This window comes from Hippoglossus hippoglossus, chromosome 13 (assembly GCF_009819705.1).
Source record: "Hippoglossus hippoglossus isolate fHipHip1 chromosome 13, fHipHip1.pri, whole genome shotgun sequence".
NCBI classification, from domain to species: Eukaryota; Metazoa; Chordata; class Actinopteri; order Pleuronectiformes; family Pleuronectidae; genus Hippoglossus; species Hippoglossus hippoglossus.
In genome coordinates, this window is record NC_047163.1 from 26,375,585 (window position 1) to 26,399,985 (window position 24,401).

At 42.8% G+C, this 24,401-nt stretch overlaps 2 protein-coding genes across 3 annotated transcripts in view; one reads left to right on the forward strand and one right to left on the reverse strand.

Annotated features, from left to right (window-relative positions):
- Positions 1-24,340, forward strand: part of sgpp2 (sphingosine-1-phosphate phosphatase 2) — a 39,109-nt gene extending 14,769 nt beyond the window's left edge. The window contains exons 2-6 of one of the 2 annotated variants that reach the window (XM_034605435.1): positions 11,646-11,874; positions 12,831-12,992; positions 19,814-19,993; positions 22,150-22,239; positions 23,594-24,340. In XM_034605435.1, the coding sequence (XP_034461326.1) occupies positions 11,656-11,874; positions 12,831-12,992; positions 19,814-19,993; positions 22,150-22,239; positions 23,594-24,139 (1,197 nt within the window). In that variant the 5' untranslated portion in view covers positions 11,646-11,655 and the 3' untranslated portion in view covers positions 24,140-24,340. Of the gene's footprint in view, positions 1-11,524; positions 11,875-12,830; positions 12,993-19,813; positions 19,994-22,149; positions 22,240-23,593 lie in introns of those variants that run through there. The other variant, XM_034605434.1, reaches the window with a different exon arrangement.
- LOC117773457 (E3 ubiquitin-protein ligase RNF182) lies at positions 4,315-7,586 on the reverse strand. Its single transcript, XM_034605436.1, has 2 exons — positions 5,420-7,586; positions 4,315-5,379 (listed from the first exon to the last, which is right to left on the reverse strand). Exon 1 carries the CDS (start codon positions 7,216-7,218, stop codon positions 6,448-6,450), a length of 771 nt encoding a protein of 256 aa, XP_034461327.1. The 5' UTR covers positions 7,219-7,586; the 3' UTR covers positions 4,315-5,379; positions 5,420-6,447.
- Positions 24,341-24,401: the final 61 nt, after the last annotated feature.

Here is a 24,401-nt window from a genome sequence, read left to right on the forward strand (position 1 = left end):
ACCCGGCACGCTGTCTGGCGCGGGGATTGGCCGAGGCTGAAAACTTTGGTCCAATCAGGGAAGCTGTCACGGGTCCGCTAGCACGGGAACGGGACAGGGACGTGAATTCATTTGGAGCCGCTGAGGAGTCCCACCTTGTTCTGTCCCACCACTGTTACAACCGTGAGCTGAATGAACCACTGTGAAGAAATATATGAGGTTTAATCAGGAGGAGGTTTAATCATTTGGTTAATGTATATGTCACCAAACTATTTTCCAAACACGCAAACTGTGAGTGTGAGCGTTTCCACCTAAATGAATCTCCTCGCTCCTTTATTCTGATTTGTTTACCATACATTAATACATGGTGGAATTAATACACAAACCATATCAGTTCTGCATATTTGCTGACAACCTAAATGTGTATAATATATTATTATTCAATTCTTATTATCATTTAATCCAGCACGACAAATGCTAAATAAACATGTGAATGAGGTGAGCAAACTATTAGAAGCGCTTTTTAATCCAATACAGCACCAAAGTGATTATAAGAAAAAAAGAAAGACTCTCAGACTCCTGTGTTGTATTGCATTACATTAAGATTATTTTGTTGTATTATATTTTTACTACACTGAAACGTCTGTATGGATCTATATCTATATCTATGGGCCTGTGACTTGACACCAAAATCAGAGCTTCAAAAACAATTATTTACTTTCTTCGACTAAATTAAATGATAACTGCAATCTAACAATCTATTCATATTCGGTCATAATTGCACATAGACACACGATATATCACTAGCACTAGTACATGCTTTGTTTCAGATTTTAAATGTTTGCTTTCGTCGATTTTGCTAAATAAACCAAGTTTAATAAATAACAGTACAGTAATCTATAATTTATCAAAAAATGTATCGCCTCTAACTGATGACAGAAAATATAAATATTGATCCATGGCATACTTTTCTTGTCAGTTGTGTCACCAGCCTGTGCGTAAAATCATAAAGCAAACTGTTAAAAGCATGCTATCGCCAACGACCCCTAATTTGTTTCCGCCCCATGGCCTCATATATGACACAAATGGTGCTAAAGTGTGTGCACCTCGAGGAATTTATTGTGGTTTTCAGTGGGAGCACCAGCAGTCTGAAGGGGGACATGCGCCACAGCAGGATACGACGCCAGGGCGGCCGTAAAGCCAGTCTAGCCCTGTGCCACAATAGAGACAAGGGTGTATTTTCATCTCCAAATGTCCAATAATCAATAGTGTCAACGCACAATGAAGAGTTGTTCTTCTAATAATCCGTGAGTGAGGCGTTTTGTATCCTTCCTTCGTCCTTGGATCGGTGACTTGACCATGATTACTCGAAGAAACACCAGTGTCTCTTCAACATTAGATTAGTAAAGTCGAACATTTAGGAAGGAGATTGTTGAATTGAATTTAAAACCACATTTTTCTGCGAAACCTCCTGATTCAGATTTGGCTCTTATTAATTGAATTTCATTCTTGATTTTGGACACATGATGGCACAGCAGCAGTAGGGCAACCCTAGGCCTACTCCTCATGTCACCCAGGTGGGGATTAACCTCATGTAACTATATGAAATCATTGTAGCGGTTTAACCGAAGTGGTAAATATCCGGATCGATCATTAAATGTGAGGCCCACGCAGAAAATTGGTTTATGCGCAAATGTATGTCCGTGCGTCAGAGTGTGCGCAGCGCCGGCACGGAGAGAAAACCCTAAAAAACTTCGCCTGGCTAATGCAAAACTGAAGGTGAAAAGCGACCCCCAGCACCTGATCACCTCTTTCATGTCTCTGCCCGCTCACCTGGGCCATAACGGTGTCCCGATGGGAGGGAGGAGGAGTGGAGGACACCCACCTCCTCTTGTCATTAAGCTTCATTTACACAGGGGAGAGATGTCCCACAGGCTGAAGTAGTTTTCAATTAACATTCGCCTCTTCCAATGGCTTTTGATAGTAATAAAAAAAAGAGGGAAAACTCGCACTTCAAATGTTGTCTTTGCCGTCAAAAACGCGCGCGGACAATGGGTGGACGCTGGGTTTAAAATAAGCAGGGCGCCCGGGGGGTCTTTCACCTGCTAAAGAGCTTGTCATTATCCTCTGGGTGAAGATTATTATCATGAGTGAGTCCCGCACGTTGCCACAACACGGCTTCAAAGGGAGGGGAAACGTGAGTTTGTTTCTGACCGATTTTTACATTTGTAAATCAAACTCAGAAACTTGGAGGAGTTCTTGGAGGAATGCTGGATAATCACTTGTGCCCTAAATCACAATCATGTCATCGAATGAGTGGTGGGCAGCAGGATTCTATATGCAGTTAACACAACCGGCCTCTTGTGGGTGTATGCGTTCAAAAGTGTTACTCAAAAATAATAACTTTCTTAAGTTAGAGTATAAATGCTGTTGGTTGTATTGATTTCTTTCTCACATTTGTACTGACTTACTCCAAAGTGGGAGAACAAACATCAGTCTTTTACGCAGACGAACGTGACGATTTGGGAGTGTCAGTGATCTTATGCTGAAACTGGATATTACAGAGAGGGGGCAAATGAAAAACAGAGAGAGAGAGGGAGGCATGATGCATACTGCGGCCCTCTCTTTAAACGCGACACTGAATCTCCGTGTCCAATCCATTACCGGGGGATGAAATTCAAAGTCAGAAATCTCGCTTGATGAGAAATAAATTAAGTTGCATCACATGCTCTGCGTGGAGGCCATTCATAAACACGTATTTGTCAAATCAATTAGTTCCCAGTGCGTCATATTCAGCGTAATAATTAATACAAAAGTAAGCGTTCAAATAAGGGTGAGAGTCTATACATTGGGAATTATTGTACTTTTTTACTGCACTTTATTTGTGGATTTAACAGCTATGGGCCAGAAGTTTACGATTTTCTTTTCATCTTTTTAATGCTTTCAACATTTTACTTCAGGGGCATTTTAATGCACTTACATTGGAATGCTTTTATACTGTTGTACTTATTTCTACTTAAGTAAAACCTCTCAAAACTCCCCCCACTGAAAAGAGGACTTTTAAGGTAAGATGTAATTAAGAAAGAGACAAAGAACTAAGATTGTGAATCACAGTGAACTCACATATTTATACTAATGCTTGTATTTTTTTATGAAACACTTTATGTTTATCCAGTGACCTAATTGTACTCATTTTATTTTACATTTTATTAAACCAAAAAAACAATTGTTCATTTCATTTAATGCTAAAATGCACCTTTTTTTTTTTATAAAGGCAGACATATTCGGTTAGGCACAATTTAAACAATTCAAATGTTTAAAATTCTTTAACATTATTATAATTTTCACCCCAAACAGAATATAGGCCATGTGGATAACATGTTCTGTAGCAATACAATAGAAGTGACAAACATAAGTTATAAGAGGAGTAAGCCTGACTTAATGCTACATCAGGCTATATATTTTTATCAGTTATATACACAGACCTTTATGGCTAATGAGAGTCATTGAAATCCATTGGCTGATAGCATCCTTTACAAAAACAAGTCGTCTGACTCTGTTTGTTGTCATGGCTCGTTTGCAAACTCACATCGCCTCCAACTCTTTCCGAGTAATCAGTGTAACTGTGGCTAATTGAAAAATACAGCAAGGCTTTGATACAATAGGCCTGAGTGTTGTGCTGCCACAATGAAGTGACCAGTCAGCGAGCACAGGCGTATTTACATGGTGCTGAGAATATATGAACACTGAGCTGGGAGGTAAAATATTATCTGAGAAAAGACACTGTGTGGCTTATTAATGTAAAGTGTGTGTATAGGGCCTATTCAGTATACCAGTGATTAGACGGTGAATGGCCAACACTGATCTTTATCTATTTTGTTTGTGTACGAGGGGGAACAAATCTTAATGCTGAATGGCCTAATTTATATAAACTAAATGGGGGCTTTATTAGACCATATAAACACATATGACAAATCTCAGTCTGTAATATTAACAGCTCATCAGCATCCAGCCCTTAATGAAAAATCTATTTACTTTTAATCAGGCTTTAGCCACCAGACGTTTACATAAGTAGACATGCATGAGAAATGTATGCCAGCTGACACTGAGGGCTGGGATTTCCCCTCTTTTTTGAACATAGGGCATGTAGCATCATCTGTCTTCCAGTAGGGGGCATATTTGATGCACAGCAGGATGCAAACTGTGTCAAGTTGGACCATATTCAATTTATTACCAGTCATTATGTAAGAGCGAGCATGATAAAATACAGCCGTGTTCACAGGATTTTCTTGCAGCTGTGAAGCTCTGTTGTAACAAGAGAACTAATGACAGCTGTGGGTGTTCATGTTTTCTTTATTACTGAAATGTGTTTATGAATGTAAAACAGCACATAAAGAACAGTTCTCTGTGTAAATACATTTGGTACTTTTAACAACAACCACGGATTCTCATAAAAACCAACGACATTGTCTAGGTCCTCTGAAGTAAATACAATATGCTGACATTAGTCAAAGGTGTACCCCGTTACTCGTGTCAAATAAGGGGGGAAAGTGCATCGTTTAGAAGTTGAGTGGGAGAAAGGTTGAGCGGGATGATTGAAGCAAGCATGAGAATCAGACTTGGAGTGGGGATGAGGGTTGGGGTTAGGGTTAGGGTTAGGGAATCATTTTGAACTGTTTATTTCCCCCCCTGTGCAATGAGGTACAGCGATACCACGAGTGTGCAAGGGCGAGTGCTCGTCTGAGAGCACTTTGGTGTCTGAATCCTACCCGGATTCTTCATTAAATGCTGTGAGGAAGGACTGTGAGTGGGATTCACTTGCTCCTCGGACACACACTTGTCGATAATGGGGGTCCTGACACCACACCAAAAGTAAGGTATCACTTTATGCCCAATAAGAATCCAGTATAAATACATTAAATAGACTGTAGCAGGACACACACAATTTACCACCAATTCACAGTAATATAGAAGCCAACTCACTATAGGCCCTTGGGTTTTAGCTTTTTTTGGATTGCATTGATTTGTCTGAAGTTAATTCCCCTGAAAAGTTAGATCAGTATTTTTGGACAAACCTGCCTGAGAGAAAAAAAAATCCATATAAACCTCATTATATTAAGATCTAGTTTAGTTAAGTTCAATATTTGCATCGTGTTAATGAAGGACTTGCCTGTGGCCACTACAGTAAGGTACCACTAATCTGCCACAGTACATGTGGCCAGAGGTAATAATGACTGCTGATAGTTTCTAATAATCATGTTGTCCGACCTGTAAATACATATCAATTAATCGTCACATGTGGCCCTGAAGGAAGCAGAGGAGTGAGTTGGAAGTTGGAAGTAGCTGAAAGTGGATTTATACCTTATTCTTTTACCTGTTTAGACACACATCTATTTGTATCTTCTTCAAAGCCAGGTGCAAAAAAAAAAAGCAACAACACATTTTTTTTCAAAGTATAAAAAGTCGCTTTGCGTTGGAAACCCTGTTTTCCACAACCAATGTGTGGCCTACATAATGTGACAGGAGGAGGAAATCCCTGCCGACGCCTCAGCTGGGTGCTGTCAGTGGTGGGAGGCCCGAGCGTGAGTTTGATCGTGATAACAGTGAAGTTTTGCTTCATTCAGCAATGAGGTGGTGAGGCACAGGAGTCGGGACACGCACTGTCCCTTCCATTTCAAACAAGACAAGGAAAAACAAAAGGCCTTGACCTTCCAGTAGCCTAACATGCGCAAAACACAAGTTCAAAATCACAAGCTATCCTTCAGTGTCCCCTTGCTGGAGGAGGTGCAGTTTTCATCATCACAATGGAAACAGTGCCATTCTGTTAGGTAAATTAAAGCACAAGGATTAGGAAGGTCTTGGAGAAAGGCTGGTCACACCTATCCAGTACCGCTCACCACTTCTCTGTGGACTATTTACAGTTGGGATTATGGATTCTTTGCAACATTTCAGAGGCTTTTTCACAAAAACACACAAGTCTCTGGAAAAAACAAAACAACAACACTCTCCTGAAAACTCAGAAGTGAACATTGTCAAATATCTTTACAACACAATAGTGCTTTGTTGAGATATAAGAGTGAAATCGTCATGGACAGTTATCATACTGGGAGTGGCATAGGGGGATATGCATATAATTTAGCAGGATGGGGAGGGGAGAGTGTCAAACCCTGGAAATGAGCACTTCACATTCAGTCATCAAATCTAAGCCTTGAGTTCACTCATCGAGATGCCCATCAGTCAACTGGGCCCACTGCAAATTGAAGTGCATATAACTTAGAGATTATCAAGGATCATGTCGGCCTATAGCTCCAAACAACATGAAGGCCTTTGGGTGTTTGCTATACTGATTCAAGGCCATTCTGGACGAGATTTGTTCCTAGAAAAGTAAAGGGAGCAGGAGCATCAGTTGTCAGTATATTATGTACATGATCACACAGCCACAGCACAACAACCTCCATCCACAGTCTGTCAGGCGTTTCTCCGGGAGTTACTGGTGGCGGACGAGCGGCCAGTCTCATGGTCCGGTCTGTATTTGAGCCAGCAGATGAGCCATGTGACGACCACCGAGAACATCGCCAGGATGCTGGCCACCGACAAGCAAATGGGTCCCGCCGGCGAGGGGGGGATGCTGTGGCTGTGCACGAAGATCAGGCCCATGAAGAGCAACACCAGCATGGACAGAAAGGAGAAGATCACGCACACGCAGCCGGTGGTCAGCGCCACCCGCTTGCAGCTCTGGCAGCTGTCGTAGCGCACCGAGTCCTGGGAGAGGGTCGTGGCGGTGGACACGGTGGTGGACGGCGTCGCCTGGCTGGTGCAGGACGCCCCCGACGCCTCCTCCCGGCGGAGCGCGACGAGGGCCGGGTGCAGCGGCGGAGGGTACGGCGGCAGGGCGTCCTGAGGCAGCGGGTCCGAGTCGATGTACAGCGGGAAATCCTCCGTCACCTTTGTGTTGTTGGGCAGGTTCTGTATCCGGTAGTCCGGCACCGGGGTGCGGTGGCGACAGACGGGGCAGCTGATGCGCCATGGCCGCTCCTCCCGGAGGTGCAGCGTGTTCAGACACTCCTCGCAGAACGTGTGCAGGCACTCCAGGATCTTCGGGGCCCGGCGGTCAAGGTCGAAGTAATTGTAGCAGATCTTGCACTCGTACTCCTCGTAGGGAAACGCCGAGGAGGCCTGGCCGGGGGGCTCCGCTCCGCTCGGTGCCAGCTCTACCTCTGCCATGTCATCTTTCGCCATTCACATTCTCCGGTGAGCACAAAGGGAGCTGGCGGACAGATGCTGATGACGGTGCGCGTCTCTCCTCCTCTCCCCCTGCTCATCGAAGCCCCATCAGACACTATAGTGCTGCTGCTGCTGCTGCTGCTGCTGAGGATGATGAGGATGATGATGATGGTGAGGATGATGTCTCCTCATAATCCAGCGTCATTCACACCACGAGGAGCAGGGCCGTCCGCTGCAGCTACTGCGTGTAAATGCTCGGGATCCCGGTGAAATATCAACAAAAATAGCCCTCACACGGTGTGAGGCTGTGTGGGAATAGATGATGTAATGGTGGTGACTCCGATGCGAGAGGCTCATCCATCCAAGCACAGGGAGGGAGGGAGAGAGAATGGGGGGGGGGGGGGGGGGGGGGGGGGCTGTTGTTTCAGCGCTCTGGGTGTGTACATGCACGAAGCAGCTATGACAACTATGCTCGTTCACAATTACGTACAGAGAGAATCATGGCAGACAATAGGATGCGCTAATTTGGTCAACCGGGGGCGTCAATTCACTGTTTCCTGTCCCAAACAAAACGCATGTGAACTCACACTGTCCAGACCAGGTCCAGACTTTGCAAACACACACAGACACCGGCCTCCATTGTGAGGAACAGACAGGAGCACTGACAGTTATCATTTCATCAATAAAAAAGAGAAGAGCAGTTAAAGGAAAACACTGCATTTACAACTAGCTCACTGCTCTAAGGGATTCTGGTCTGATGTACAACCACCATGGAGCTCTATAGATGGATAGAGATAGATGTATAGTTGTATACATAGATAGATGTATAGATAGATGTATAGATAGATAGATAGATAGACAGACAGATAGTTTTATAGATGTATAGATAGATAGATGGATGGATGTACAGTTGTATACATAGATGTATAGTTGTATACATATATAGATGTATAGATAGATAGATGTATAGTTGTATAGATATATGTTTAGTTGTATAGATAGATAGTTAGATAGATAGATGATAAATAGATAGATACGGTAGATAGATAGATAGATGTAGTTGGATAGATAGACAGACAGACAGACAGACAGACAGACAGACAGACAGACAGACAGACAGACAGACAGACAGACGGAGAGACAGACAGACAGACAGACGGAGAGACAGACAGACAGACAGACAGACAGACAGACAGACAGACAGATAGATAGATAGATAGATAGATAGATAGATAGATAGATAGATAGATAGATAGATAGATAGATGTAGTTGGATAGATAGACAGACAGACAGACAGACAGACAGACAGACAGACAGACAGACAGATAGATAGATAGATAGATAGATAGATAGATAGATAGATAGATAGATACTTAAAAAATATAAGAACAAGAGCAAGAGCAATATGGAAACAGGAAGTGTGCAAAGGTGCAGGTATTTGTGGGAAAAGTTAGTACAAAAGCATAAAAATAGTATTTCAAAGTCAACGTTTTGGTCAATTATGTACAGGACACAAACGGGATTGAAATCTCTCTAATCCCCAGTGTAAACATAAATAGACAAAACATATAAGTACCCAAGTGACATATTAAGTACTACATAATATTAAGTGAAATAAGTATACAACATAGTACCCAGTCGGAAATCACAGGTAGGGTATCAACAGTGCAACCAGAATAGTGCAAAAATAGATTGAGAAGTGAATACTTCATGGAAAGTAATGTTCATCCACAGGATAAGTAAAATAGCAACAAGAATAGCAGCAGATATAGTACTATAGCAGCATTTACAGTAAAATAGTAAAAACAGTAAAACAAAAAAATTCCAAGAACACTTGTTTTTGGTACACATTGCAAAGAGCAGGGGGAGTAAACAATCCCCTACCCATATGAATGCAGCCTTTAGGTTGATCTAATTTTGTAAAACTCAACAAAAGGCACAGTTTGTTCAATAAGGATTTATTATAACTCATGTTTGAAGTAATATTCTTGCAATAATAAAGACAATGTCAGAGTTTATACTAATGTAATAAAGGAGAAAGAGATAGAAGACACCTAAGTAACTCATTACTTACATGACATACACCTTTTTGTATATTATTTTATACTAACCCATGTTGTTTATCATTACACTATATGGGTGCAGTCGACTCAACTTCAAAGTCTGCACATAAACTATTGCGTACAGTGTTAACTGCTGTCACATGATTTGTTCTTAGAAGCATAAAATGGGTCATATGATTTCAGTCATAATGATTAAACTTAATTTCAACTGTTTGATCTCTTACAGCCTATATTTGATTAACTTCGTAGCATATTCTATTCTTAAAACTCTTAATTTTAGGTCATAGGATTTGAAGACAGGATCTTGTTTGAAGCTAATGCTTTAGTTGAGAGTGAGCTATTCGCATAAAGTTTAAGTCAACTTCCCTTTAGTCCCTTTATGGGTTTTTACCACAGTGACCAACACATATAGCCTAATAACAGGTCCCAGGTCATTTCTGTTTGGGTCTGTGGTGTCAAGAGCAGCATTAAGATAATGAAACTTGGTGTCTGACTGAGGTGGGTGCTGCAGGTGCACCCACAATATCAAGTAAGTGGTCAGAAGTTGTTCAGGTTGTTAATGTAGGTCCTATTTCCTGATAAGTAGACCCCCCTCTGAGATAAGGGTCCTTCCTGATATAATACGTGAACAGTGCAGTAAAGTCTAGTGGTATTTTGGCTCAATACGCAATACTCCGTATTTGAATCATCAAGAAGTAGTCTGAATGAAGGGCAGGGGACTTAAAGACAGGGGTATTTTAAGTTGTTTCACATACAGACCCATCACAGCGGTTGTTTATTTTAGCACAGCTGGGTCTTGGCCTGGAGGGCTCAGGATCAGAGGGCTATGAGGTAAAGATGAAAACTATTAACAAAAAGGGACATTCAGGGTTTTTGTGTAAAATATATTACTCCTACAGACAAAAGCTGCAGTTTATTTCACTTTTTACTATCAGTTATATGAGTTATATCTCATGTTGAACAACATAACGGACATTTCAGGCTAGTTTTGGTTCACTGAACTGATTTTGTATAGGCGTTATTACATTATTATTGCAGATCCCATTCTAAACTTGCCTGCTTGCTTGTCCGGTGTTAAAGCTCTGGAGGTATGCCAGAATTATTCCTCGTCATTAGTGAGTCCTCCTCAAATAGTTCTACAATATACTGTAAATATACTTAATTGTGTGTGTGCTGGACTTTGCTTTTTATAGATGGTGCAGAGTGAAGTTAGAAAACTTTGTGTTCATCCTGCCTAGTTTATCTGGAATGAACATTTTATAGTCAATGTTTTTCATAAATAGAAATTAAATTTACTTCATTCATGATTTACTGAACTGCTGTTGTTGTTTCATATATTGCGTGTCGGCTATTTCAGAGTTCTGTTAACCAATGGACAATCTTCAGACCTCAGTTCATAACGTTTCATGATAAAAGCTCTGTAATTCAGCTCTGTATAAAGCATTGCAGCAACAAAACCAATGTACTTTTACTTTGAAGACAAATCGCTAAAGAGAAAGTGATTCTATGAAAGTTGTTGGTATGACGGAGATCAGCCTCTGCACCACCCGTGAATTGTCTGTGTCAGTCTGCTATGGTAAAATAAAAAGAAATAATGAGATTATCAAAATAATCTGGCAGGACATATATTATTGACTGCAGGCCACCAGTTCACAACCCCTGGTGAGGACATAGAAGAAGAGGTGTTAAACTCTGTCCGCAGACTGAAGGTACACTTCCCCGTCCCCACTTTCTGCTACCACACTTGCTGGTCGCCTCTTTATTCCATTTTTATCAATATTGAATGTATCACGTGTCCGAATCACACCAAACTTGGTACTGCACTTCCTCTGCCCATTAACAATACACATGCCGGGTGTGAAGCCAATAAGATGAACAGTTTGCGTGATGTGCGTTCCACATACATATACATACATAAATATTAACTTTATTTGTACATACATACAGACAGACAGACAGACAGACAGACAGACAGACAGACAGACAGTTTTTGGAATTAATAAGTAAATTATCATTACATAATAACAACCCACTTGTTTTTATTACCTTTGTTTCTAGGATACCTTACTTATTACCTTATTGTGTCCAACTGGCATATGCAATAAATGTCTTCCTCTTCAAAGACGGTTATGATAACCATCTCAGAGTCAAGGTCGCACCAAACCCTACCAGTCATTAGCTCCGCCCCTGCGTGTCGTTACCTGTGGCGCGCAGCGGCCGCACCTGTGCGCAGCTCTGCCCCCCTGGGATGCGCCCTGCCTGCCCGCCCGCCCGCCCGCGTGCCTGCCTGGGGCAGAAATCTGCATGACCTGTTCTCCCGTTCAGAATACCCACCCCTACTCGCCCCTGAGCCTCTGTGTGTATGAGGGTGTGTGTGGTTCACCTGACATGCTGGAGCTCCTGACTTACCTCAACGGCCCCGAGCCCGTGGCCCGGTTCCAGAGACTCTGCGGACTCTTCCTCGTGGAAGCCGCGCGTGACAGCCGGGGGAGGACGCGCGCTCCGGCCCACGCCGACAACAAACCATGTGGGCAGGTGCAGGGAACATGGGACCACCAGGATAACAAGTCCGAATACAAATACATGGAGAACGGATGTGGCGTTGGCGTAAGTGTATTGAACCGTAACCCTGTAAACTGGAAATAGAATCAAAGTGTCCACACAGACACAACAGGCTGACTAGATGAACGTACGTTAGTTTTACTCAGCTATATGGCGTACTGAGACAGTTTGTGATTGTAAACCAAACAGTGACTGGCTTTTCTCGTTTGTCTGGGTGACTGTCAACCGCCAGATCCTCATCTGCATAGAGTGTTTACATTCCTCTGTCTGTTAAAAGACAAAGTAAATATGCAGCCAGGTCACTTCCTGGTTGTTTATGGGGGAACTGTTGAGTTTCTCTATACATTTTAAGGTCTCAACCTTAACATTATGATTCGGTGCTCAAAATTCAACTGAATTGACTACCTTTTGTTTTAGTTCATTCATTTATTTGCCCTTAAACCTTGTTTAGTTAAGTGCTATACAAATAAAGTTATTATATTTATTTAGCAATATTGTTCATGTTAATGTCAATTGAGTACTTGCAAGTACTTGACATAGTTTTACATATGTCTATCTACAATTTATTTTAAATTTGTTAATTGAGATGTAGTAGGTGTGGAATATTCTTCAATGTTAGGAGCAAATGGCTTTGAGTCTATTATTTTTTAGATCTGGAATTTAAAAGAAGTAGAGGAATGGGCAGGGGTGTTGAAAGATGCTAACCGGTTTGCATTCTGGGAAATGTAGTGTGGTACTTTGTTTGGAGCTTGACCCATATTAGAGACTAAAAGTCAGGAAATCTCTAGGGCTTTAATTTTGAAGTTAAAGCAGCAGAGGGTTTAACCTCAAAATTTAATTTGAGATTAAATCTGTCCTGTCTCTTGTGGGAGCTGGAAACAAAAGGTGAAGCCAACAGACTGCAGTCTGGCCAGGAAATATAATCTTTCATTCCAGGCACCATCTTCAGGCACCTGGCTCCATCACATTTTGTTTTATCACTGGGTGTTTATTGTGTGCAGAGCTGCAGCAGGCCTCAGTATGAGGTGAGGAACTGGCTGCTGCACTTCCTATTCCTGTTCTCATCAGCCCTGGGTCATGAAATCTTCTACATCACCTGTCTGCCCTGCATACACTGGAACTTGGACCCATTCCTGTGCCGACGCCTCATCAACATTTGGACTGTAAGATAGACAGATACTCTGTGTGTGTGTGTGTGTGTGTGTGTGTGTGTGTGTGTGTGTGTGTGTGTGTGTGTGTGTGTGTGTGTGTGTGTGTGTGCTGAAGATGTCAGTCAGACCACCTTACCATGTAAGAAACGTTACACTTCTGTCTGATGTCCGTCTCCCTCACAATGCCACCTCTCTTCTCTCTGTTGTTCTGTTTCCCTCTTTTCACCTTTCAACCTCCCTTTCATCGTCAGCACTGGCCTGTCTCTGACACCAACATGCACATATATCCCCAGGCTTGGGGGCCATTGACTGGGACTGGCCTGACCAAGGGTCCCTGACATGGTTTGAGGCCACACAGGAGGATACATCAGTGGAAAACGAGTGCTAAGATCTCCCCTTTAGATGTTTAGTCTGACAGAATCCAGCACTTTATGTCAAGGGAGCCTTAAAACATGTCAAAAGTGATCCCAGAAGGAGAGTATTTGACACTTGTGGTGACGCAGCCGGACACAGACAGCCATATACCCTCACTCCTGCAGAGTGTGTGATGGGCAGTGTGTTTTTGTGGCCTTTGTGTCCCTGCCCCGAGCCCTTGGTGGGTGCCCTGTGTCTGAACCCCTTGTTTGGCCCCCCAGGGGAAAAGATCCCCTTCTTCTGGCATCCCGGCTGCACCAGGCCTCTGTGTGAACTCCTTTCAAACACTCACAAACGCCAATACACACACATGCACACATGCTCGCGCTCCCCACCTCGCCTGCTAAACACGCTCATTGCCCTCCCTCTAGTTAGACATTACCAGCTTTACTCTGTGTTCTCCTCCCCCTAGTCTACCAGTAGAGTGTTTTATTGGCCCCATCAGCGCTCGGAGCTTTCTCTCCCCGGACCGACCATTTGGTCTGTCAGCCCTCGGGGCGCATCACCCCGCACTTCGAGCTTCTAACAGCACCCTGCCATTGTGCTGGTGGAGTTATTTAAGGTTCATGGAGGACACTAGTCTGTCTAACTCTCTCTCTGTCTCTCACACACACACACACAGACTGGCTGCTCCTCACGCCAACGATTGAAGTGCATCCATGCAAATTAAGACTTGTATGCGGGAGCAAACACATTAGAGGCCTATGAATAACACACACACACACACGCACATAACAAGTACATGCAATAACACACATATGTGTCCTTCACTACTCTGTGTTGTCTTTACTTGCAGGGTGACTTTGTTTGACTTACAAAACAATGGTTGTCATTAACCATATGGTCATGAATTACATAGCAGTGTTGTATGGTGTAACTATAGTGCTGTATTATGCAAATCATCCACCTCCTGTGCTGTTTGTAATATCTAAAATCTCAAGTTGGACTTTAGCACAATGACACAAAGGGCTCACACTAACATACAGTATGGTTATGGAGATTTTCCACTGCAGTCGAGAAGATGGGTATTTTGTCCTGATTTGTATGAAGTAATCACTAATGGCAGGGAAAGGTCACAGTCAATGACAGGAAGTCACTTTATTCTCAGACGACAGAACTTTTTTAACTAGACGGCCTCAGGCAGTCCTGGATCAGCCCTCAATGCTGACAGCTGGACATCAGAAAGGACTGTGGGAATCATGAGACTTCTGTTCACTGAGAGGAACTCTGTCATGTTATTACAAGTAGACAGTGGTCCGAACAGTTGTTACAGGAATAATAACCACAATTTTCTTTTACAACAAAAGGGATCTCATTAATAAATCAAGAGCTAGAAGTCCAAAAGAGTGCCCTCTCAAAAAATAGAAACAATAAAAAACTCTGGAGGTGCAGTACTATGGAATAAATAAATAAAATTTGTACTTATATTTAGCTACTGGAGCAGCGTGGCTAAATATGCTGGTCCGTTAGCCCACTGCTTTGACCCTAACTGATATGGCTGAGCAACTGTTGGATGGATTGTCAGGAGAGTTAGTATAGACATTCATGTTCCTCAGGGGATGAATCCTACAGTCACTTTGGTGATCCCCAAACTTTACTTGTAGCACCACCAGCAGATTGATAATTATTTGGATCGTTGGCCATAAAATTTGGTGCATGCATTCATGTTCACCTCAGGATGTATTGTAGTCATTTTACTCTATTAATCTTTCATCTAGCGTCAACATCAGGTCAAAATTTACATTTTGTTTTGTGACCAAATATCTGCACCGTTCCCACCAGCCTCAGTTGTACTGCACTGTTTATTACTGTTTAGCAAATGTTTGACTAAGATGACAAACCTGGTTAACATTATACCTGCTAAGAATCTGAATGTTGAAGGGAAATTCTGGTATTTTTCAACCTGGGCCTTGTGATTTTGAAATGTGGGTGTGTAAATTAATGGTCCTTAAAAACACTTTTGGAATCAGTCCTCTCCACAGCGGCAGTGGCTACAATGTCAAGGCTCAAATTTGTATTCTAGGTCTTAGTCAAGGCTGCCTGTGGAGGCGATCTGCTGGACCAAATGTTTTTGTAGGTACCATTCATTTACACATCCACATTTATAAAAACAAATACTGGAATTCTCCCCTTAAACATTGCCACTATGAACATGTGTGCTTGCTGCTGTTAACCTTTGGCACCAAGCTGTACCAGTTCAATGTACAGACTTACAGAGCCACTGGCTCATTGAAGTCTTAAGGCCAATACACAGCAGCCCCCGGCCTTCATCAAAACAGTCGCCTCAATTATTTTCTAGGTAGAACGCCCACACCAGATAACTAGGCGAACGTCATCGTTTGAAGCTGTGTCCCAACTCCATACTACACACTGTGAACAGTGTTTAGTCTCATTCCAGAAGTTCAAATAGATTTACTATAGCCAGAAGGAAAATGATTAAGAAAGCAATGGCAGTGGGTGAATTATTGTCTAAAGAGAAAAAATGAAAGCATACTCGGCAAAGCACACCGTACAAAGCAGAAACAAGTTCATAAAAGAGCACAAGAGAATTGCCTTTTCAGCAGATCAGCAATGACTGAGCTCAACTTTAAAACTGGAGCCAGGACAACAAGAGATTCTACTGCTTTATTGAGTCTATCTCTGTAAACTGGAGTAGCCATGCTGTGGGGATATGGCTTATTGGCTCGTCAGTCATATTATGGTGAAACTGTAACATGCTGTACCTACAGAAAATACTTCTCAGTTTAAGAGGGTGGGTAGCAGCTTGACTCCCAAAATGCCTGTTGATCAAATCAAGCTCCATGATTTGCTGCTGGAGTTAAACTTGAGTAAAGTTAAACTTGTAATGGCTTTACAAGCAGAACTTTATTACATTCAAATGTGTCATTTTCAGAAATGCTAGTGTTTTGTGCACTTCAAATTTGTATTCACTATTTTACATCCTCTGCAAAGCGGCAAGTGCTGTTTGCTATAGTTCAGACTGTAGGAGTTGTCGTTTTCCCATCCAGTGTCCATGTTATTTGAATAGTAAATGCTCTTGTACCCATCTCAGTGGCCATGGGTGTGTTGGTCTTAAATCAGCTATTAGTCATGTCACTGTAGTCCAAAACTAACATCTTTTGTTTTCTCTATTCAAACAGTAACCTGTGCAATAGCCTCTCTTCACTACACCCACAATCTCACACACTTCACTCACTCTGATCCACATGTTGACAGATCAAGGTCCAAAGCTGCTCTGGCCGCCATCAATACACTCATTCATGAGAAGACGCGTACACTTCTGCTGCTACTACAGTGTGTGTGTGTGTAAGGGTGTGGGGGGGGTCCAACAAATTCATATTTAAATGGCCATTTGACAGTTAAAGGTTCAGGAAAGTAGTGGTTGTGGTTATATATGGTAATGTACATCTCCAAAGAATGAATTCAATGTAATGTCCTCAAAAGTGACCAATGACAACGTGTGTGTGGTTGTGTGTGTGTGTGCTGACCTGTCTTCAACTCTTCCCTTAATGTGACCACACTGTCCCTGGGTCAGCCCTTTGATGATTTGTACAAAGACTCCAGTGAAACACTGTCGTGATGGCTTCACTGGAGGCAGCTGAATACGGTTGAATATGATGTTTGTGTTGATGGTGCAGTCCGGGGGAGGGGAGGGGAGGGGTATCATATAATTCGAGCTGGCAGGCAGATTCATTGTATGACGGGCGGGGGGGGGGGTTTGCAGTGCATGATGTGTACACTGTAGGGCTTTTTGTATTAATAGACTGCGCTAAATGGGCTTGCCATTGTCCTCTGTTTATTGTTTAGTTGGTACCAATTATTCAGTGTGGGCACTCGTGCGTCTACACTGTAGGTAGATACAGATATTGGAATAGTGACATTTACATTCAGACATGACCAGTGAACAAGGGAAGAATGAGACGAAAGGTTTAGCTTTTGGAAATAGTAAGACAACGTTGGAAAGTTTAGGATAAATTCATCATAAACCATAGGCTATAGCCCACTGGACTGAGTTTTGTCCTACCCAAAATGCCAATTTGTGGTTTGTGCTGTAACTACGTCCTGAAAGTCACCAGGTTATCTACAGTTTAGCACTGATAAAAAGGTAAAGAACACGGAACTGCTGTCCTTAAGTAGTTACACCAGTTTCTCTAAAATCAAAATGGATGTTTCTAACCAACTTAATCAAAACTAGAAATTGCTCAGTTAAGACCTGTTGATATTCCCATCTGCTGTTGTGTTTAGTGCTAATTAGCTAATGGTAGCATACTAACACTGATGGTAAGCTTGACACTATTCCCTCTAAATATGAGCATGTTTGCATTGTCATGATGAACATTTAGCATGCTGACACCAGCATTTAGCTCAAAGCATCACTTTGTCAATCTACATCTGCACGAGAGGCACTAACGTGGCTGAAGTCTTGTTACATTTTTGTTTGCATGCAAATGTAACAACATACAATGTACTGTATTTATGATGTAGCCTACCTGTGATATTAGATGTATATTTGAATGGAAGCAAGGTGAACTGTTTCCCTTGGGCCTGATCCAACTTTCTCATCAAACAAGCACCTCTGCTTTTCCAAAAGGTCTGCTTCCTCAAGGGAAATCTTAATGCTACAACATACAATATATCAGGCATTTTATGCAACATTTAGGTAAAGGTCCTTTCCTTTTTCAACATGACGCTGTCCCTGTGCATAAAGCCGGGTCCATAAAGAAATTGTTTCCCCAATTTGATGTCCAAGAACTTGACTGGCCTGAGCAATGTTCTGGTGTCCACATATTTACCTATTTTAATTACCATCTCTGTCCCTGTCGCTTCCCTCTCTATCTGCTTCCCTCTGCGTCTCTACAAGTTGCTGCACTAATAGCGGGTCAGTAGATGTACTTTTATATCTTATTTTCCATGGTAACAGGCATCTTCTGATTACAGTGTCAGTGGAGATGGTAATAACAGCCTCTCTAGTCTGTCCTTTAAACACACACATTAGTGTCCTGCTCCCTCTCGCTGCACTGCCTCCCTGCTCCTTGTGAAGACAGCCATTCATTAAATATACAAGGCAGAGCTTTAAATAAAACTGGAGCTGGAGCAGGCTGCCCCTCCGACGGCCGCTGGGGATCTCATGAAAGAGAATAGGCAGCACATTTGGCAGGCAAACGCACACAGACACACACACACACACACACACACACACACACACACACACACACACACACACACACACACACACACACACACACACACACACACACACACATATGCACACCAATACCTATACATCATTACCACACACACACACCTTGCACTAACTGTCATTATGTCAAGTACCCTCTGTCTCACTCCACCCTCCGAAGACGCTGTGTCAGCAAATCCTGCCCTCTTCAATTATCAGTTTCTTACAATAGATTTTGTTACTGCACGACTGCAACATCCGCACTTTATCCCAGGGTGGGTCTCCATCTTTTGAACACATTTGTCCTCCTCTCTTTCCTTTTTCCTTTGTGGAGTTGGAAGGGGTATTACTTATTTATGAGAGTGTGGTTACTTTTAGAGCATAGCCTAATCAGGATTTTATTTCATCTTCTCATAATTTTATTATCATCTTCCTCCATCTCGGATTTCGCCTTTTCTTGCCAGCACACTGCAGCACTCACTCTGTAGGTTTTTTTGTATTGAATCACATTTCAACTGCTAAATAAAGATTCACATGGAACAGACAGAGACAGTAGTCTCTCATGAAAAGCACTTTAGAAAATAAGACTATTTCATCCTCAGGAGTTTGAAATCTGCTAAAACTGTAGAATTTCTATTAATTCAATGTAAGAGTGACAGATATAACCAATGCACAATATTAGAATAAAAATGGCAACTGAATATATATGAGATTAGAGTTCTTCACAGGTCCAAAGATTTGTGCCTGAACCTGAAAAAAACTGGAAATGTTCTACCTGAACTCACCCGGACCCATCCCTCATTTGAAAGCTGGAACCCAGACTCATGCAGAACCGAGAAACGCTGGATCCGAACCCAGCAGGGAAACACACACCCGCTCGGCACGGATTTCACATGTGGTTGCTTTAACAAGTTAACATTAATTCACAATATGTCAGAACCAAACTCTGTAAAAGCCTTCTCCTCTGTGACTGGCCATGATGTAGATATTCCATCCTTCAAGAACGTTCATAAAATACCTCCAGGTTTTCTGTTATTGCCGATTGAAGTAGCAGCATGTCTAACTTTGTCCACTCCCAAGTGATTTATTTTGATCTTTTCCTTATTATCCTCCTTTTGTCATCCTACAATATTGTAAGTTGCAAAACACACACACTGTATAAAATGTGATATAGACCTCTATATTAGATATTTGTTGAGACCCTTTTTCTGAGACACATGTATTCGAACCTCTCTTTCAGTTGGTGATGTATGTCGGCCAGGTGATGAAGGATGTGCTGAAGCTGCCTCGCCCTCATTCACCCCCTGTGGTTAAGCTGGAGACACGTGTTGACGCAGAGTACGGGCTGCCCTCCACTCACGCCATGGCTGCCACTTCCATCTCCTTTACCATTTTACTGAGCGCCCCAGCAAGGATACAGGTGGGCATCGCTGAAATCTGTGATTTAACACAGTCAACCAGTTCCACAGTGGACTTGTCTGTTGTGAGCTATAATGTGTGGCCAAATAAGCTATGCTTGAATAAGGTTGTCTGTGCTTTCAACTGCATCTCACAGTCATAAGCAAATGGAACTGCACTGTGGGATACAATGTGTCCATTAAAAAGTGTATACAAAACTTCACTAAACTTTCAGACAGCTGTACAAAACGGTGAATTCACTATGTAGTGGACTATGTAGTGATTAGTGAGGGTTTTCGGACACAGCCATTGTCATCGTTAACCCTGTTGGGATAGTGATATTAGGATGTAGCTTAAAGCGCTGTACTGCAGCACACAGAGCGTCAGAGAAGCTAGTGCTGCTATCGGTTGTTGGTCTTGTGTTATCAGACATACTCTTCAAAGAGGTTAAAAAATAACCTCTATGCTCACATTGTTAAATAATTTGGTTTATTTTGTCTTACTTTAAGAAATCTAAACATATTATCTCCTCTGTGAGTGAGTAGAGAAAAAACAATTACTATCCTGTGATATTTGCCATGATTTTACACAGCAATAACAGTGGACGATCTAATACTTTGATGCACAGAAGCCTGATGTGTAACGAGCATCAGTCATTTCCAGGTGGTGATTGGAATTACTGTTGAAACATGTCATGATAGTATCTGTGACATCATTACTGAAGCTGTAATAGTCACTGCTCATCACTATGAAAACTGCTATTACCACCATAGCTGACTGCAAATGATCTCCATCCACCTCATTAGAGTAAGGACGTATACACCAACTGTAAATGTGACACGAGGCAGTGCCATTAAATTTCCATTGAATTTTATGGATTCCTTTAAGATAAGCACGGCCCAGTAGGTGTTAATTTAGTCGCTCCTAATGGGAAGCTTCTCACAAGTCAGAGTTGAATGAGGTTAAATATGAGGCGCTGGGAGCCTGTGGACGGCGTCTTGCTCACTGGTAGCTGAGTGGGATGAAGGGAGTGGCCCCGCTGTCCATCAGTGGGTCCTGACTGAGCTGTCGCACAATGGGCAGGCAGGGGCGGGGCCAGAAGTCACCATCAGTCACCATCAGCCACACCCGTCGAGCTGCTGTTTGGTCCTCTGATGGACTCGACTGAGTCAATGACTGTCAGTCCACGTCACTACCTCCCTCCTCCTCCTGACTCTTCCCGTCTTTATCTCCCCCGCTCTACTGCCAAGTCTATAAAACACTCAGTGGCTCAATCATGGGCTGTCTTAATCACACCCCGTGTTGTAACGAAGAACCTGAGTGAATGCTGGGTCCATCAGTAAATGCTGGGTCCATCAGTTGGTAGTTTACGGTCTCTACAGCTGTCAGACTGATTTGTGGTCAGACCGTGTCAGCCAGCACTCGGTCGGGTTCTTACATTCCTGCTCTCAAGGTCAGAGAAATCACCTCAAGAACCCTGAGACATCCATGTACAGTAGAGCACTTAACTGTGGCCTGAAATTCCTCAAGGATTCCTCTGAGAGAAAAGAGCATGTATAGCTATAAATGAGTAGCAGGCTGTTGCAGAGACTCCTGAATAGACACAAGGCCTCAGGGCAACTCGCCCTGATCCCAGAGCAGGTCGGAGGTCATGACAGTCAATCACAGCGTGACCCCCCTCCTGTCCCTGGCATCCTTTGTGGCCATTCATAAAAAAACCTCTCTTCATGAACTACCAGTGAATAGGCTTCCAGCTGCAAAAGACAGGAAAAGACACAGGAAAAAAGGCAGAGAGGAGGAGAGGAGGGGAGCACAGGAGGGGAGGGTGGAGGAGGTGAATGAATACACAAGGCCTCTCTTCTCACTGTTATTGAAATGGAGGGGGGAACAAAACCTGCCGCTATAGGTAAAGGAAGGAGGGGACAGAGGATGGAGACAGTGGAGAACTAAAGGAGCCAAGTGACTGGATGGCGGGCAGTACGTCAACCAGAAAGGACAAGTGGCAGAAAGAGGAGTTCCATGTCTACAGTGACAAATGGATGGCTGAGAGGAAAGAGGTTTTAAAGAAGTAGAGCACGACAACTGTTTTTGTGCCTGCACTGAGGAATGGGAAGTTGCATGTGACACACGACATTCTTCTTTCACAGGTTTAATCTTTTATCTTTTATTGCGGTTCAGTTCCAGTTCGAGGTGGGTTTGCTGATTGCAGTGACGCTGTCGTCCTTGGTGTGTCTGAGCCGCCTCTATACTGGCATGCACTCAATTTTGGTGAGCTAGTCCCCCTACACACACACACACAAATTCTACAGCATAAAATATTCAAGCTCAATGCAGGATTCATTATTCATATCTATGTCTGGTTAAACTGTCTGGCTGAGACTCTAAATTCAGCCGACACTTTAAGTCACCTGCTTTTCATTGGAAAATCTCGATGCCACATTAAGAGACTGTTACTTATTCATCAGTTGTGTACTCATTTATCAAATCTGCCAGGCTGGCATAGTGTTTCCAAGTAGTTATATTTGCTTACATTTCAAAAAACTTTGTACTTGAAGCACAAGTCTGTTAAATGTAACCCTACAGCAGCTGGTTAGCTTAGCTTAGCATAAAGACTGAAAACTACCCTGGCCCTAACTGAAGGTAACTAAATAAACTTAACAGGACCCTGTAAGGTTCAATAATAATAATGTGTCATCCATAAAGATGACAAATCAGTGAAACAAATTGAAACGTAGGGGGCAGTGCCATGGCTGGGTGCAGTAACCTCCCCCTCCCCGTGACAAAGCTGTTTTCAGACATGAGCTGCGGAAAATGTTCGGAAAATTGGATCCAAACATTTTTCTGGAGTTTGCCTTTCACATGTGAAGAACGCAGCAGGAGATAATCCAGGCCAGGCGAGAACATGTCTGGAACATTCAGGCGAGGGATTGGCATCTGGGCAGAGCATGCACCAGGTGAGAAGTAACGCATAAATTCCACTGTGGAAATCATGTTTTCGACACCGGCCCTTATCACCAAAAGCTCTCGAATCTTGTTGTCCCTCCAAGTTGACATTTTTGTTGGCGCGTATAGTTTTTTTTAGATATTTGTATTATTTTTCTGCGTCAGTCGCACATTAGAGACATCAACACGTCCACTCACTCGCTGTGAATTCCTCAGACATGTTCCTGCTGTGTTCTCACATAGGCCCACTTGGACATTTTCCAGACACTTGACGAGGGGGCTGACAGGAACATTTCCAGAAAATGTTCAAAGCAACTGACTCGGACATTTGCTTTGTCATGTACGAAAAATTGCAAGAAAATATCTGAGTCCAGTGCATGTGTGAAAGCAGCTGACGACATGGTGAGGTCACTGCTGCACCTCCTGAAAATTACAACCTGTCATTTCTTACACCTTCTTTTCTTTTACAAATTAAACAAAAGAGACTTAATCTGTTAATGAGTGAGCTCTAAAGGCGCTGCTAACAGGGTTTGTTTCTCCTGACACTCCACAGTTTCTCCCAGTTTCTACTTTATCTAAGACTTATTTAATGAACAGACATGAGACTGGTATCGATTTTCTTATCCAATAAGAAAACAAATGCACAAAATGTGAACTATTGTCTTTATTCTGCTTTCAGGATGTGATCTGTGGCGCTTTAATCTCTGCCGTCCTCATGTTATTCACCTATCCTTTCTGGGAAACCTTCGACCACTTTCAACTCACCAGCTGCATCTCCCCCATCGTGGCGTTGGCACTGCCCCTCTTTCTCAGCTACACATACCCAGAGCTGGACCACTACAGCACCACGCGCGGAGATACCACCACCATCCTAGGGGTCGCGGCTGGATCCTCAGTGGGATACTGGGTGAATGAGCAGCTCGGGCAGACTTTTGAGCCCCAAGGTGATTTACCTGTACCTCTACCCACACTGACAGCTCATGCACTGACAGTAAGCGTAGCCCGCTGCCTGGTAGGAATTGTGGCACTAGTGGGAACACGACAGATAGTGAAAGCACTGAGTCTGCGGGTGTTATATTCATGGTACAGAGTGCCAAGAAGTGATGAAAGTGCCAGGAGGAGGAGAGAAATTGAAGTGCCGTATAAGTTTGCTACATATACGGTTGTTGGACTTGTTCATTGTATATTGGTCAATAGACTCTTCATTCTGCTGGGGCTGTTTTGACCTGCTTACAGGAGACTGATAATGTTCTGAATTTGCAATGACAAAAATGTACCTCATATTTATTTCAATGTGTATCAGATGATCTTTTGTTTACATGGTAACAATTTCAGAAACAGTTCTCGCTGGGAATGATTCACAACGTTGTGCCTGTGACTGACCTGTAACTGAGCTGAAAGCAAATAAAGTTTTTCTCATGGAGCAATAACATTTTTACGACTGGATTCTCAGTGTTTGAATTGTAGTCGAGGCTCGTAGAGCTTTT

Coding starts and splice junctions, on each gene's coding strand:
- LOC117773457 (XM_034605436.1), bottom strand. CDS start 7,218: ATGGCGAAAGATGACATGGCAGAGGTAGAGCTGGCACCGAGCGGAGCG.